Source organism: Thalia democratica, chromosome 2 (assembly GCF_965202585.1).
Source record: "Thalia democratica chromosome 2, ktThaDemo2.hap1.1, whole genome shotgun sequence".
In the NCBI taxonomy this organism is placed as follows: Eukaryota; Metazoa; Chordata; class Thaliacea; order Salpida; family Salpidae; genus Thalia; species Thalia democratica.
In genome coordinates, this window is record NC_139166.1 from 54,294,003 (window position 1) to 54,310,586 (window position 16,584).

General features: G+C 27.9%; 1 protein-coding gene across 1 annotated transcript; it reads right to left on the minus strand.

Annotated features, from left to right (window-relative positions):
• Window positions 1–7,955: 7,955 nt before the first annotated feature.
• LOC145829339 (solute carrier family 22 member 4-like) lies at window positions 7,956–15,876 on the minus strand. The gene is made up of 11 exons (XM_082937105.1): window positions 15,691–15,876; window positions 15,106–15,282; window positions 14,147–14,250; window positions 13,611–13,765; window positions 13,121–13,289; window positions 11,647–11,788; window positions 11,367–11,479; window positions 10,831–11,042; window positions 10,295–10,483; window positions 8,841–8,982; window positions 7,956–8,159 (listed from the first exon to the last, which is right to left on the minus strand). Exons 1-11 carry the CDS (start codon window positions 15,868–15,870, stop codon window positions 8,069–8,071), a joined length of 1,674 nt encoding a protein of 557 aa, XP_082793231.1. The 5' UTR covers window positions 15,871–15,876; the 3' UTR covers window positions 7,956–8,068.
• Window positions 15,877–16,584: the final 708 nt, after the last annotated feature.

Genomic DNA, 16,584 nt, shown 5'->3' on the forward strand with positions numbered 1-16,584 from the left:
CAATAATTTTTTTTTTCTCCTAAGTTTACATTTATGCAGAGTTTTTAGTAATCGTTTGATAAATAGTTAGAGTTATTTATGTAAGAACATACATGGTTTTTATATATAAACTCAACACATAGTTTACACTTGATTAGGAAAATTGAATATTCTGAATAACATGGTTTAGATTTTTTTCCATAGATATAAAACGAGGTGAGGTAAATTTTATGACAAGCCGACGTTGACCTCCGCTATGAATGACACTTCTACAGTGTAAAAAGGTCATCAAAAGACCACATGCCGACAGAATTTAGCCTTCAGGGGTAAACAGAAACATTCAGTCAACTCTTTTCTACAATAAACCAAAATTTGACAATTATTTTTTATACTGTTAGTCATCATTTGAAATATATGTACAAATATTAAGTGTATGTCTGTTTAGATGACCTTGTTTATGGTTTACACTTGTACAAGAAAATTGTACATTCTTTATGGTCTTTTATTTTTTCTGATCGAAATATTTTTTGGAATGTAAAATATAAAATGAAGACAATTTAAATATTTTTTAATCTTAAAAAACTCTTTATCTTTTTTAAAACACTATTTGCTTTGGTAAAGATAGTTTTGGTCATTTCAAGGTTTAGCCGACTTTGATTTTAGTCAGAATTTTATTTTAATGGACATTTTTACAGTAGCTAAGTAGTAAAAAAACACACAGAAACTTGCAAGGATAATCTTAAAAGATTTATCCAGTCCACCCTTTCTGTTCACAATAGAAACCGTAAGTCATATAAATCTCAGAATTAATAAGAAACTAAGCGTGCTGAACAATTGAGCTTCCTGAGCGAAAGAATTTAAAAAAGTAAAAGTTGCTATTGTTTGCAAACTATTCACTTCAAGATGCAAATCAGTATGTATGTTATCTTGTGTAAATATACTACTTCACTGCTAATGAAACTTGCAGAAACGGAGCAAAACCAGAGAAAAGTTTTAAAATAGTATGAAAAAAAAATTTATTGGTAGAAAAAGTAATTATTACAGTGAATTATTATTAGAAAAGGAATAGTGTTTTTGATAGCTTAGTATTTATAATTCAAAGCTTACATTAGTTGTATACTTTTTGTTCTTCAATACTCTTGACAGAGCATTTTTATTAGTTTGTAGTATTATTTGTTTTAATTCTAAATTGATTGATTAAACCTTATTCAGTAAGAATAGTCACAAAAATATTTATTACTTGTTTTGTCAGTTACCAGGTTTTACCGCTGAGCAGATTATCTAACTGCGATGCTTATTCAAATGATATGAATAATGATCTACCATAAAAAGTAGGCACTTTACTTTAAAAATGCTATATATCCACAAAAAAAGCTCGCAAATATTTGTTTACTAGCTACTAAGTTATGATGAAATTGAACAGAAAGTCTACAATAAAGACAGATCAATTAAACTGCTAATAAAAATAAGTGAAAATAGAATATGGAACTTTAATTAGTAATATTGATATCGAAAACAATCCATAAATATTGGAACAGGTCTAAATTGCACGAAAACAAATTTCCACGTGGGGACAAAATTGCACGAAGACAATTTTGCAGCAAGGGTCAATTTCGCACGAGTTACATTTTTGCACGAGAGTAAAAAAAAACTAAAAGATAAATTGCAAAAAAAGAAAAAAAAGCTACTGACCGATACGAGGTTAAGGGTTAGAGGTTACAGTGATAGTGAAAAAAACATAAACTTAAGATAAAAAAAAATTCACCGTGCAAAGCTTTCTGCTCGTGCAAAAGTGTCTTCGTGCAATTTTATCCCCTCGTGCACTGTTGCAATTTCGTCCCCTAGTACAAATTTGACAGCTTTCCCATAAATATAGTCCCATGCTTAATATTTTATACAAACGGTTAACAGCGCCTTTTAGCTTTAAATATTAAAACTTTAGTAAATTCAGTAAAACTATTATAGTTTAAAATTAATTTTGAAATTTTCAAAGACAACCATGTTATTAATTATCAAAAATTGAGTTGTACTACTTGTTAAATTTTTTTTGACCAATCAATATAGTTGCTTACGCTTTTTCTTGTTTTAATAACATGCTACTAAGCATACTTTTAGAACTAAGGCTAGTAGTATTTAAACTGTTTTTGCTTTTCATAGTTTCTATTGAAAATACATACAATTTTTTTGAGTAAAGAAAACGAAGAGGATTTTTTAATGAACAATCTTTTTACGAGTTTAATTGTAATATAATAAGGAATTTTATCTAAGATAAAAGTAAAAATAAGGTGTACTGTCTACGTAACTAAATGTTTTTAAGTTTGTTTTTGGTATAAAGCTGCTATTAAATTATTTCTTCTACATATACTGACTATAAAAAAATTTTTTCAATCAGCTACAACTAACTTTGTAGTTTACTGAACTTTATCTACTAGTTTTGACGTACGATAGTCATTATCATATAGTTTTCAATTTGAGTTAGTATAAATTTTATAGTCTTTTATTAATTAAATATCGTGTGTATCATTAGTTATTCCTACTAATTTTATTTACTTATTACAGGTTTATGTTGTTATTCTGATAATGATTAAACATTTTGTAGTATGAGCAAAGTTTATATTTAAAAACAGTTGAAATTTCTTATAAATAGATACCTAATTTGAAATGCTTTAACAGTTCACATAAATTAAAAACAACCAAACTATTCCTCCAAAGAAGTTTAGTTGTAAAAAAATATGGTCTGTCTATTTGGTAGTTAGTTTCCATTTAAAAGGGTATACGAAGACACAGTTTTCTTTTCTACAATATTTATATCGGAGAGTATTTTGGCTCGACCGGATTATATTTTAAAGTCATATTTAATCAACGCTAGTATGATATTAAGAACAGCAAACGTTCACTAACGTTTTGATCCAAATGCTTCAACTATAATAAAAATAACAGAAGGAATAATAATTGATCAACCTTATAAACAGAGTACACCCAAAAAACCTGACATGTGCACTACTTGGTTTTTTGGAAAGAATAGAAATAACCCAAACTAACAAAGACATATGAAGTGGTTTATTGAACGAAAAAAAAGACGCTAGGACCAGGTGAACGAAGAACTTTTCGGTTATCGAGTCGCACACCACGGATACCTTGTTTCGTCTTGTCCAGGACATACCTCTGTATATTATAATTAATATAAATATCCCAATCATAAATCAAGTGGACTTTAACTTCACTTTGTTTATTTTTGATTTTTTTTATATTATTCCTATTTTATTATACTTTTTGTGTAAACATCGTTTACCAAATTTAATTGTTTATGAGGTTTTTATTCTAATGATAAGCCTATCTAGCAGTGCCGTCAGGTGGTCTTTCTATTATGGGATTCTGCAGATTAACATTGTAAAATTAAAAAACCTCCTAGCTTGAAACTTATAGATGAAAATCATAGTAGGCTAATTTTTCAGAAAAGCATATTTTAACAAATTTGTTTAAATAAACCTTAAATCAAAAAATATATATGTATATATATATAAAACATATCTTATACATTTATATACCACAACCCTTTCTTATTAACTAAGGCTACTTTTTTTAGTTTAATGAAAGTTTCTGTATTTGCACAGCTATGAATTTATTAACTGTAGTTTTACTCTGGCTCTTACTTTGACTGGCAATATCTAAAAAGTTAATTTGAATTTCAAAAATCAGTAAAATGAATTTGTAGGCTAGCTAAATGTTTATAAAATAACTTCAAAAAAAAAGTTTTTCACCACTCCACCTTAATTAATAAAAAATTGTAGATCTCACCTTAGGCTAAGGTCCTAAGCCTTTAATTTTTACATGAAGTTTATCCTACTAATAAGAGAATGTAAAACTTATTTTTATTGAATATTTTTCATTTTTCAAATATTTTCTTATTTCAAATATAGGGCAAATACATTTAAAACTTGCATGTAAGTTGTTAACTACATATTCTTATTTCAGTTATAATAAAATTATTAATTAATCTTTAAGAGAAATCCAAGTGTATTTGCCCTATATTTGTAATCAAAATCATGCAAAAAAAGCATTTCAAAAAATAAAAATACTAATTAAAAATAAAATCTAAAAATTATTTATATATTTATTATACTATTTATTACATTAACACACATTAAAATTATTTACAAATAAGCTAGATAGACTTTATTTTCTCTAAATACTTAAAGGTATTCTGAAATTTAAAAAATTTATTTTATGTGAAAAAGATGTTTTTTTTTGAACAATTACTAAAAGAATTGTCAACGAAACACACACATACTATTTTGTAATTTAAGTTTAAATTTTTTTTTAAGTAACAATGTCTTTTAAGAACATCTTTTAACTTTTGTCTTTGATAGTTTTTTTTTGTATGTGTGTTGAGTGTTGACTACTGAATTTTGATCTTGCAACATTAAACTCAGAGAGTAAATTTTACATTCACCATATTCAGTTTGTTTACATTAAGTACGTTTTTCTGTGTAAAATTTTCAAACACTATTTCTTTATTTCACATAGTGCTGCTGTTCATGCAGTTCCAAAACTAAGCTTTTTAATAACTTTTTGTATGGAAAGTTTGTATGTGCTTGAAATGCAGCTGACACAGATTGGGCTTGCAGCTCCAATTTTCCGAATATTTGAAGATCAATTGTAAAACTTGAAAACAAAAAAAAATTATCATTAAATTCAATAAAAAAAGCAAAAAACCTGAAAATAATGGATTTTTTTTTGACTAGATAAAACAACAGCTCCAGTGTGCGACCCCACGTGACGCCCCTGCTTCCTAATATTAAAGTTGAAAAGTTTAAAATTTCCTTTGAACAATTATTACTGTTTCGATAAATAAAGATTTATTATTGATTAATAACGTATTACCTATTTATTATTATTTTGTTTTGTTTGATATAGTTTTTAATATTTATTAAACATCTTTTTTATCTATATATACACTTGCTGTTCTAATTTTCATTTCAACCCTAAATGTTTGCTTTTGTAGTGAAATATTTTAAACTTAAAATCATAAGTTTAATTCTTGGTAAATGAACAATTTTTCTCTTTTATCTTTATTAATATTTAGCACTTTCATTTATTGCAGTGCTTAACCATCTGCGGCCCGTAAGCATGTTTTATATCATGGGATGAGGCCTGCAAAAGGTAAAACTGCGGCCCGCGAGCAAGTAAATCTGACCCACTAGAGAAATTTACACTAGATATTTTGCAGTCTAAAAAAAAAGAGTAAAATAAAACTATTATGTTTAACCGACGGGAGTTTTAAATACACCTTAAGATAATAAATTAGATATTCCTGGTTGTATAATGAACAGTAAAAAAAGTCACGTTGTAACTAAATTACAATTGCAGCCCGCGAAGATTTTTGTTTTTGAAATTTTTCCCGCGACAACCAAATGCTTGCCGACCCTTAATATAGAGAAATTAATATATGTTTAAAAAAAAATATTTTCTTTTAAAATTATACAGCATAATTAGCAATAGGGTTTGAAAACACAGTGGATTTCAACTGTTTTCTTTTTATTAACTTATTTTATGTATTTTTAGGGCTGTTTCTTAAAATAGTTTTAGAAAAATTAAAAAATCAATAAACTGTGGTGCTTAGTGACTAATAAACTGTAGAGCTCTCGTTTAGCTAAAAATCAAATAGTAGTGGGTGTATTTTATGGTTTAGTTTAAGTGAGTTTGTATAAGCTATAATCAATTTATCTTAACACTTATTAAAGTTTGTACCCTACGCTTCAAATTTACAAGCAATTTATTTTGGTAAATTACACATTTTTTCATTGCAATTTTTTCAATTTACCGCAGTTTTTTATTACTTCTTTTATGATGTTAAAAAAAGTATAGCAATTAAAAAAGCAAGTAAAAATTTGTAAGAAAATGTATTTTAATATTTTTTCAAGCTCAAAATTAAACTTACAAGCAAAACATCTTCGAATGTATTTTTAAGAATTTGTTTTTAAATAAAACATTTATATACTTTTTGTAAATTTCATTAAGTATTATTCAAACAAAATTCAAACATACTTTTTTTATTAAGTCTTATTTTTGCTTTTTTAATTATATTGGATAAAAAAACTACTAATTTGTTTTGTTTTTGTTTTTTTTGAAATTAATTTAACTTATGAAAATAGAATACTTGAGATATTTTTTTTGTGTTGTATATTCTTTTATTGACTACTTATGTACTTTTTACAACTCTTTATGTAGTCTATTACTTTTCTTTCAAAACATTACTGAAAGTTATCAGACTGGTATAGGTGTCGGTAAATTGAAGCCCACGGATGTTCGTGGTATTTTCAAAATAAAAACATACTTATTTAAAACAATAAAATACAAAGTTTTTGTGGTAAAAACATACAGTTAGGCTTTTAATTTAAATTATTTTTTTTAACTCGTGCTCTATTACTGATTTTTTCTATCATTTTGGTGTAAAAAAGTACTTTATTATTAATTACTAAAATTATTTAAAAATTACTGCAGCCTGTTAATACTTAATCAGTTCAGTGGGGCCTGCGAGCAAGCTATTGTAGAGAAATTTTCCCGCAACTTATAAAAGGCTGTCGACCTCTGGTTTAAAGTAACTGTCGATTGAATAAAAAACTTTTAGATAAAAGTGTTAGTTAGTTGGCATTATCATAAAAAAAATTACTTTCAAAATCACAGTAAAGTTTTTATCAAACTTGCTAAATTTAAAATAAATTCCAAAACAGTTAATCAGAAACTTGAATCAACAATCAGGCTGAACCTATAACTTTTTAAATAGTCAAAACATAGTTTGCTACTTGTAATCATTCTAACTTAAGATTTTTTAAATCGTCAGCATGCCATTTTATTAAATTTATTTTGTCTTTTTTGTTTACAGAAATGGAAAGTAAACATTTGCTTATTATCAAAATAAGTTATGAGCACGAAATCGTACTTAAAACTAAGCTCTAATTGAATAACTTTAATAAACTACATTACTTAACAAGGATTTTTAACTTTACGCATTTGAATTTTATTGTTCAAAGTAAAACAAACATCATTTTGGGTAAAAAATATTTTGATTGAAAATAAATGAAATTTTTGTAACTTATATTTAATACAGCTCTCACTTTTGGTAGTTCTTTCTTAAAGTAAGCTCAACAAAGGATTTTCTTTAAAAAATAGTCTTTAAGCAAAATTTTTTCTACTAAAAGTATAATTTAATAACGAGATCATATAACACATAAGAAAATCCCTATCATGATACAATTTTCAAAAATAAAACATCTTAATTAAAATAAACTAGATGGATAATTAAAGAAATTAAAACTTATATAAGTTTTTGAACATGTAAAAACTATTCTTTGATCTAAAATCCAAAATTTAAATCTTATTCTGTTATAGCTAAATTATTTCGCACAAAACAATTAAGCGACTGCCAAAACTAATTAAAATAATCTGCTTAAAGTCCATTGTCCAAGATATGCTAATCTAGTTTGGTCTGAGGTTTTACACTAGAATTTAAAATTTGCGTTACTCATACATACTTTGAAAGCTTATAGAGTTGTAAAATATTTATTATAATTAGCTGGCATTGAGTTGCTCTAACATTTCTAACAGTTATTGAAAACTTTATTTGAAGTAAAAAAATGCAATAATAAAAATGTTCAAGAAAGCTAAAAGTACAAAAAATAAATTGTTACTCAAGTAAGTTTTATCTTTTTTTTTGTATTTATTGACTCAATTAAGTATCAAAAGCATAAAGTGTTTAAAATCTTTAATTGAAAACAAACTCAAAATAAACATAGCTAAATAAAAGTTTTTGATAATTAGAATCGATTTGAAAAACTAAAATTAAACTTTAAAAAGTCACAAAACAAATAAAATAACTTTACACCATCAGTAGAACAAACCTTTTTAAACAATTTTCAACTTATATGAAAATTATTAAATTGATTGCTAAAAATAATTAAAAATTAAAGCTGTTTAGAATTTTGGTTAAAAACAGTCCATAAACTGTAACTATGCTCGGTTGTGGAAATAGAATTGAAGATGAGCATCATTTGAAATAATATAACAAACTATTATATATTATACAATACTATGCTTTCAGATTTTTAAGCTCTTCTTGGATTTCTGCCAATTCTTTTAGTTTGTCTTTCCTTTTCGTTAGTTTACGATGGGCAATGTATCTAAAAGTTTGTATTAAATAAAATTCAGCTGAAAACATCAAAAAACAAAAGAAAACATGTACTGTTGTTATCAGCTATAAAAAAAACATGTAACACGAATTCTATACCAGGGAGGCAGACTTGTAAAAGTCGATAGCGGGCTGCAGTTATTAAAAAATCGTTTTAAAAATAAGACAGAAAGTACAATTTTTAATAAAAAATTTGAGAAAATAGTAAATAATAGAGCATAAGGCACTTGTAATTAGTAAATAAAGAGCATAACTGTAAATCTTTACCACAAAAAATAGCGTTTTATTATTTTGAAAATGTGTGTTTTTAATTGAAAACTTCATCACAGGCCGCAGATTTTTCTTTGCGGTTCGCAGTTTGCCGACCCCTGTTTTAATCTATACAACAATTACAAAACTTTAAATTAAGAAAATTGTAAAATACCTAACTAAGGATTTTTAAGGCGTTAGTATTAGACATAACAAAATATCGAAGGTCTCCTAATTGATAAAATTTGAAGAAAAATTGCTGTACCTTAAAATATATTAAAAAGCTTTAATAAATTAAACATTATACAAAGAGTGTAACTAACATAAAATAAGTCCATTTTAAAACTAAATGTTTGGTAGTTTTTTTACAACAAGTTCAAAACATTTTTTTATCACAGTATCTGCATTAAAACATTTTACTTACGGTTTCAACTGGACAGCGTCTTCCACGGTGGCTGGCAACACGGTCCCCTTGGTTTCGGGAAGGAAGATGAAAGACAACAATGCCGACACGAACGCGATGCAGCCCATTATGACGTATGGTATTCTCTTGTCGTTTGTTCTGCCTGTTCAAGCGTTAAATTACAAATGTTACTTTTAAATTTAGTTTCAAATCACTTTAAAGTGGAATTTTTTTAATTGTATTCCTTTTACTGTTGTTTAATTTTTTTTATTAACTGAAAGCGGTTTAGCAACAGTAAAATTTTGAAATTGTTTTCATTTTAATTTCGTAATTTTTTTCAATAATATCAACGTTAACGTTATGAATTGTTTATATTGAATTAAATTATTTTTGTAATAGATAGTTATTATTTCAAGGTTAGATTTATTTAAGGTTTATAAAAAAGATACACTAAATTTTTAATAATTTTTTACTATGAAAAATAAAAATAAACTGTTGTAAACAAGTTTTATAATTCAAAAAAGCTGTTCAAAGTGTCATTTTAGGCAAAATCGTAAATTTAGTAAATTTAAATACAAGAATGTGTTAATTTTATGAACAATAGATTACTTACTCTTATTTTTTATATTTTTAGTTTGGCAACTTTATATGTTTATGGTTAAACTAATTAAGTCATAACTAAGTGTAGTTTCTAACTATTTATAACCTTACATTTTTTTATGTTTCCTAATAGTAGTTTATTAAAGTTCAGAACAGTTTTAATTGACACATTTTTTTACTCAAAACTGTATATCTTTTATTTAAAAGCCTTTTCAAGAATAAATTTAAAACTAACTTACATGTTTATTGACTTCTAAATCTTTTTTTTATAATTTACTTGCTAACGAATAAAAAAAAAATTAAAGCAACTTAAAAAAATGTTAATAAAGTTCAAACCGCAAATTTCAACCGCCTATGTTTGTTTTTGCAGAGTCATATGTTTCTTATTGTGTCGAACATTTTGTCACATCTTTTTTAAATCTAGGTTGAGGGCAGCAACTGTTTAACTGACTTCAAGTAAGCCAACTTTATTATAATTTTTAGTTAGTGCATAGGGTGCAAACGCATTTGCTTAGCTGATTAAACATACAGAATTTGATTTTTGAGAAAACATTTGGAACGTTTTTTAGAAGTTAAAATGAAGCTTTTAGTTGTTCTAATTTAACTTTTATGTTTTTAAAACGTGTATAAATATATAATGGATTTATAGTAAAAACCAGTGTTGCTTGAAATGCATACGTTTTCAGAACTTTAAGACGAAACAAAAGCTAGCTGTATAAAATTAAGTTTTTTTTTTAGTTTTAAAAAATTAATACAAATATTTAGACTAATGTATTGAAAGAATATAACATTTTTTTACTTATTTACAAATTAAAAAACTGATTACAAACAGTAATGCATAACTTAATAACGAAATAATAAAAAATTCCACTCACCTAAATACATGAGGTAGGGGGCGGTGAAGCTTCCTATCTTGCCGAACGCAGAGCAGCTTCCAACCGCCAGGTTCCTGAACAACGTGGGAGCCATCTCACCCGTGATGCTGAAGTTGACGTAGAACGAGCTGATCAGCACCGTCTTGCCCGCTATCACCAGTGACGTCATCACCATCGGGCCGTACATGCCTGTGACGTCGCAAAGTGAAAACGATTAAAGTTTGCGCGAGGCCCACATTACTCAAGCTTGTTGAAGAAATCGATTTAAAAGGTAAGGTTTGAAGTTATTTTCTTTTATTTTAGTTTAGCTTAAAAACTTTTTGATAGAATTACAAAGCATTACGCGCTTAAAAAATTTTCAACAATTTTTTTTTGGCCTTTTATTTTGGATAATGTTAACAAACAAGAAAAAATTTGTTTATGGTACCAAGTTTTAACTATTAACATCAAAAAGTTAACTTTTTTCGTTCAGACACTGTTTAAATTTTTTTTATGGCACAAAACTTATACACATCAAACAATAAACAAATAATCACCTCCAAAAAAGGGGGCCATAGCCAGACAGAGTCCCCCCACGCCCATCGTCGCCGAGAGGGAAATGGCCCTGCCGACGTGCTGCAGCAAAAGGTAACCGGTTATGATGCCGGGGAATTCCAGGAGACCGGAAATGAACGTGTTTATGAACCGGTTGCCGTTGAGGTCGGTGACGCTCAGCGCCAGACCGTAATACACCATGTTGGTCACAATCCTGCGAAAATAGTTTTCATTGTACCTTGTTCATTAGTTTTGATTGTATATTTGTTTGTTGATGCAGGCAAGTTTTTGTTTTTAGTAGTCAAAATTGAAAAGTTTTTGCAAAATGTATGTGTTCCGTGCTTTTTGATCGGTTTTTGTTATAAGTGTTAGTACATTGTAAACTGACAAATTCTGATTACGGCAACTATCATACTTTTTGTTAAAATTAATACAAGTTTTTTAGAGTCTTTGCCAAATGTTCCTCAAGTAAAAACAAATACATTTCTTCATGTTTATTAAAATATTTATAATATATTTTATATAGCAAAGTACTAACCAGGACAGGTAGGCGACAAGCAGTCTAACGAGGATGGTCCGATTCTGCAGCATTTCTTTCAATAGAGTCATGTATCTCTGGTTGTCATCTTGATTCACTTCTTCCTCATTTACCTTTAAAATTGTTGCTCGTTTAGATTTTATACCAACGCCATACTTTTATATGACTTTAAATAAATCAAAAAAAAACTGTGTACAATTGTTTGATATGAAATTTTTACTTTTTTTTAAACGAACTGACTTTAGCAGTGGGTATTTTACCAATAAAAAGTGCTAAAAACCTCGTCTTTCTGGTACAATTTAATCGCTTCATCAGCGTTAAAGTTTTTCTTTCCATTATTTCGCGCGATTTTCGTCAGCAGCTCTTTGGCCTGCTCGATTCTACCGGTTTGCAGAAGCCAAAAAGGAGATTCCGGAATTAACCTGTAATAAAAAGCAGTTTTGTTATATTTTGTTAAGTTTATGTAAGTACGTTAATAGGAAAAAGCTAAAAAAAGTAATTAAAATTTGTTAAAATTATATAAAACTATAGTTTAGATAAAAAAGCAATTGTTCAACACAGTACTAGACAAATATTCCATTATAATTTGTCATTGGGTAGAACCCAATTAAATTAAATCTAAAGAAATGAAACAGAGCGTTTAGTGTTGTGGTTTTTAAACTATGATCGTCAGTTTTTTTATTAATCTTTTTAAAAGTTAAATATGTAAGTTTAACTTTTTTTTTAAAATTTTTATTTAAGTTATTGTTGTTTACACTTTTATCATATATACTTTTGAACGATAACCGAACATCATGAACCTCTCATAATATTAATTCCGAATTCTTATGACTATAAGTTTAAATTAGTACTCATTTTATTTCTTACTATTTTGTCGTAATAACTTTTTAAAGATTAAGTAGAAAACTTATTATCATACCTTTAAACTCTAAAAGAGAAATTTTCATAGCTTTTTATTTTTACCAACCATTAAAGAATAATTAATACTGCTCCTTTCCAACAACAATAAATACACTTTTAATTAACTAAATGTTTTTGTTTAAACTTTAGAAGCCCATTTTCAAAATTTACTGTTTTCTTAAAAACAATTGCTGTTTATCTTTTATTTACCTTCTTTAATTCTTAAATATCATTCTCGTTTTTCAAATATCTTTATTTCTCGATTATATAATGTAGGTTATGCTCGAATACAAAACTTTTTTTTTCACATAAATCTATTTTTAATTTAAGGTAGCTTGAAAATGTTAATACATCCTTAACTTGCATTGATTCATTATTTATTTTACTCACCAATTGTAAGGAATGTGCAACAAGTGAGTGTTTTATTCTTTTTTGTAGAATGTAAATTATGCTCGATTACATAGTTTATTGAATTATAAATTGTTAATTTACATGATCTAATTTTTAACCCAACACAATTTTAAAATTTTTAGCGCAAATTTTAAATCCTCAACTTTTATTGGTAAATATTTTTCATTATATACTTTTCACCAGTAATAGGGAATGTTTATTTATTATTTTTCTTACAGCTCGTAGGTAGTGTATTTATACATTTTTTCTCTCCAGTAAATACTAGGAAATATTTCATTTTATTCCCATTCACACATATTCCGCTTACATATTATCCCGCTCAAATACATAACTTTTTATTGGCATAAAATAAAATTCTACTTTATGCAGCTCAAAGTTTTATACATATGCAACATCGAGTTTTTAAACTCTTTATCCTGTACTGATAAAAATTTTCCCCTCACCAGTAGTAGGGGATGTAGATGACTCCGCTCAACCCGACTATCTTCATCATCCAGTGCCAGTCGGTGATGAAGTATCCCAGGACTGCGATGAACGCCGATCCGGTGCAGTACCCTCCGTAGATGAACAACGACAAGACGTTCCTCCTCTCCGTCTTCATCAGCTCGTTTCCTAAACGTTTTTGTTGATTGTTTTGTAAAAGATCATTTACTTTATTGAGTTTTTAAACTTGACTTGTTTCGTAAAAATAATTTATGTTTAAAAAAGCATATTTTTGAACCTTTTTTTTGTTTAATCTATGGCGTTTTTATTGCTTCGCTAAGTTAAATTCGTTGTTTAAAGCGGTAGTTCCTTTATTTAAAACTGTTTTATGTTTCGCTTAAATTGTTTTTTGTATAGGTGATTTATTTTTTGATAAAAACTACGTAATTTTGCATTTTCTTTATAATTTTAAAAACTGCTTCATTACTTTACCTAATAATTAAAACTAACCGAGGACGAAGGCGGTTGTGTAGGGCAGATAAACGAAGACTCCTTCCAACCATCTCAATAACACATAAGAATTGAAGGTTTTGGTCAGCCCGATGACAAAGTAGATGGCGAACTCCGCCAGCTTGCTTATCAGAAACACTTTCTTTCGTCCGAACCTTTTTAATACATAAAAGTTATCAAAAATTTGTGGCTTTTTGGTACATTTCGATAAAGTTTGAATAGTTACTTAAAGTTTTCTGTGGTAGTTTTACTCTACAGACTTCTTCATACTTTATAACAAAAATTAATAATAGTTTAAAAGTAGGAAAACCACAAATAGTTAAACACTTTCGTTAAACTTTATTTTATAATTTTTTAAGTTCTTATATAAAGTTTCACAAATTGGTCTACGTACAAAACAATTTTTTTCAAAATTCTTATAATGCACGACCGATATTTAATAATCTAAACAAAACCGCGAACACATAAATTTTTAGGTCAATTTGAATAAATGTAAAAACCGTGTCCTTGTATCTTAATTATAAATTTTATTTCACCTGTCAGACAAGGCTCCACCGGTAAGGCTGCCTATTGCTTCACCCATCATGAACAATGAGATTGTGAACGCCCCCTTCCAATCATCGCCGCACACCAGCTCAAACTGCATAAAAGTATATTTGTAAGCGACAAGCTTAAGCTGTGCTTTCAGGTTGAAAAAATGCATTATTTGTGGTAAAAGGCTCAGTTTGTTTACGCTACTTATGAGCTGTTTGTTGTTCACTTCGACTATTTTTCAAAACTGTTTAGATTTTTGTAAACAACAAATATAGTTTAGTTTGTTTCAATAACAAGTCACGAAGTTAACTATATTTCACGTACAAAAGGCTCAAAATGAACTTACAAGTGACAAAAAGTAAAAATGAAGCACAAACACAAACAAAAGCACGTGAAAGTTATTGGTAATCAAAAAGTGTGATAGCAATTAGTAATTATGATTAATCAGTTAATTTAGTTGGTAACTTCTAAACTAAATAGAAGAAGCTCTCTAACACTATATTGACTAAACTTTATATATTTTTTAAATTTATTTAAAACAAGTATATATATAGTATATATTTATTACAAACTCTATACGTATTAACTCTCTGTTTTTGCTTACAGAAGTTAGAAAAACTTAAATTTTTGCTATGACAGTAATTTTAACAACCTAAAGTTTAAAATACTACTTAGAGCTTAACTTGGTAAATAAAAAAAAATATCTTATGATTGTTCCAACTTAAAAGCATGGCTTTAAAAAGTCAGTTTAAGTTTTAAGACTTTAACTGCTAATTAAAATTTAAAGTCCTTCAGCTGTACAAATCTAAAGCTAACTGCTGCAAAATTTGTTTTTATCTTCAATGATAAATTTTAGAAACTTCTACTGCAGCAGCATGTAATAACTACTTTTTTTTTACATTTCAAATAACACACGAAATGCTTTATACAAAAGTAAAAATGTGAATTAAACGGTTTCTACCTCAGTAACAACAGTGTTGTACTCGTAAGAGTTGAAAGTGATTCCGTCAACGCAAGTCGTGGTTTCGTTCGTAATAACTCCGTTCTCGCCGACCACGTTTTTCTTACACTTGTGCGTCTCGTTCTTTTCAGAGTTCCACGGAATGTAGCTGCTTAGCTTTGTTTCGTTCGAATAGTTCTGTTTGTACAGACTTTTTGAGTTTATACTCGTTTGTTTTGCCGTATACTTTTACAATAGTAAGTGGAAAAAGAGTTCGAAACTAAATAAATATATTTTTTTAGATGTTTTTAGTTACTTATTTACACAGCTGGGAAAAATTACGAAGCGACTTGCTTAAACTTGTAACAATAAAAACAAATGTAGAATGAGACAATCTCAACCTTTGGTTTCGTCACACAAACTAACCGGATACGTAACAACATCGTAAAAAATTAATACATTTAAAAAACTTTGTTCAATTTGTTTTGTAAAAAAGCTGTTTTTTTTTGAATTACAAAACTCATATAAAAATTCACTTGCCTACCTTGTTTTTCAACGACAAAAACTCAGAATGAGACTACTTTGACGTCATCATAACAAACTCACCGGATGCGTGACGTCATCGTGCTGGGGCACGGTGCACCGGTACCCGGGGTCGTACGTGGTGAATATCATGGTCAACGTCCCGATGGCGCAGGTGAACGTGGATATGAACAGGAGGGCGCACAGTTTCTTCTGGTACGGCCCGAACCCCCCCACCTCGTTGATCAGGTCCTGATACGTCATAATCACTTAACTTAACTGTACGCTGTGGGCAAAAACGTTTTTCAAGTTTAATGGGACTTTTTAGCGTTGTTTCGTTTAAATAGATCTGTTGATACACACGTTTGTCTTGTCATGTGTTTTTTATAATGGTAAGTAGAAAAAAGACTAATTAAACATTAATACTTTTCTTAAAATATATTTATTTCTATCTGTTTGTTTCAAGTTGATTTATTCTAACTACAACTGTTTATTACAGCGCAAAACACTCAATACAAAATACAGTCTGTGCAAAAGAAACAGTTTTTGTTTTCATAATTTAAAAAATAAGTCAAACTAAAAAATTTACACTGTCAAATGTTCTTTAAATCAAGTAAAGTTAAAACCAGAAACATTTCCAAGGATTCTATTATGATTATTTTTTGTTTAATATGCACTTTTTTAAATAGAAATAACAGGAGCTTCATTGCTTAAATACCTAGGAATTCGTGCAAAAGTGACAACCTAAAGATTTTTTTAAAACATTATATCAACAGAAATGTAAATATTTTACATATTAAAATTAATCTACAGGAGTTAAAGCAAACTTAGTAGCATTTTACACTTAAGTGTTTCATTTTAAACACTAAAAGAAAATGAAATTTTAAAAGCTGTGTTTTGAATATAAAAATAATGATAATGTAAAAGAGATTAAATTGTACCGCACTAGGTTTGACAGAATTCTAGAAATAAAAAACT

Excerpts from the sequence above, each read along its gene's own strand:
- LOC145829339 (XM_082937105.1), bottom strand. The coding sequence starts at position 15,870 with ATGACGTATCAGGACCTGATCAACGAGGTGGGGGGGTTCGGGCCGTAC. Across the intron at positions 15,283-15,690 it reads ACGATGACGTCACGCATCCG|AACTATTCGAACGAAACAAA; the intron begins GTGAGTTTGTTA and ends CTGTACAAACAG. Across the intron at positions 13,766-14,146 it reads GGTGGAGCCTTGTCTGACAG|GTTCGGACGAAAGAAAGTGT; the intron begins GTGAAATAAAAT and ends TGTATTAAAAAG.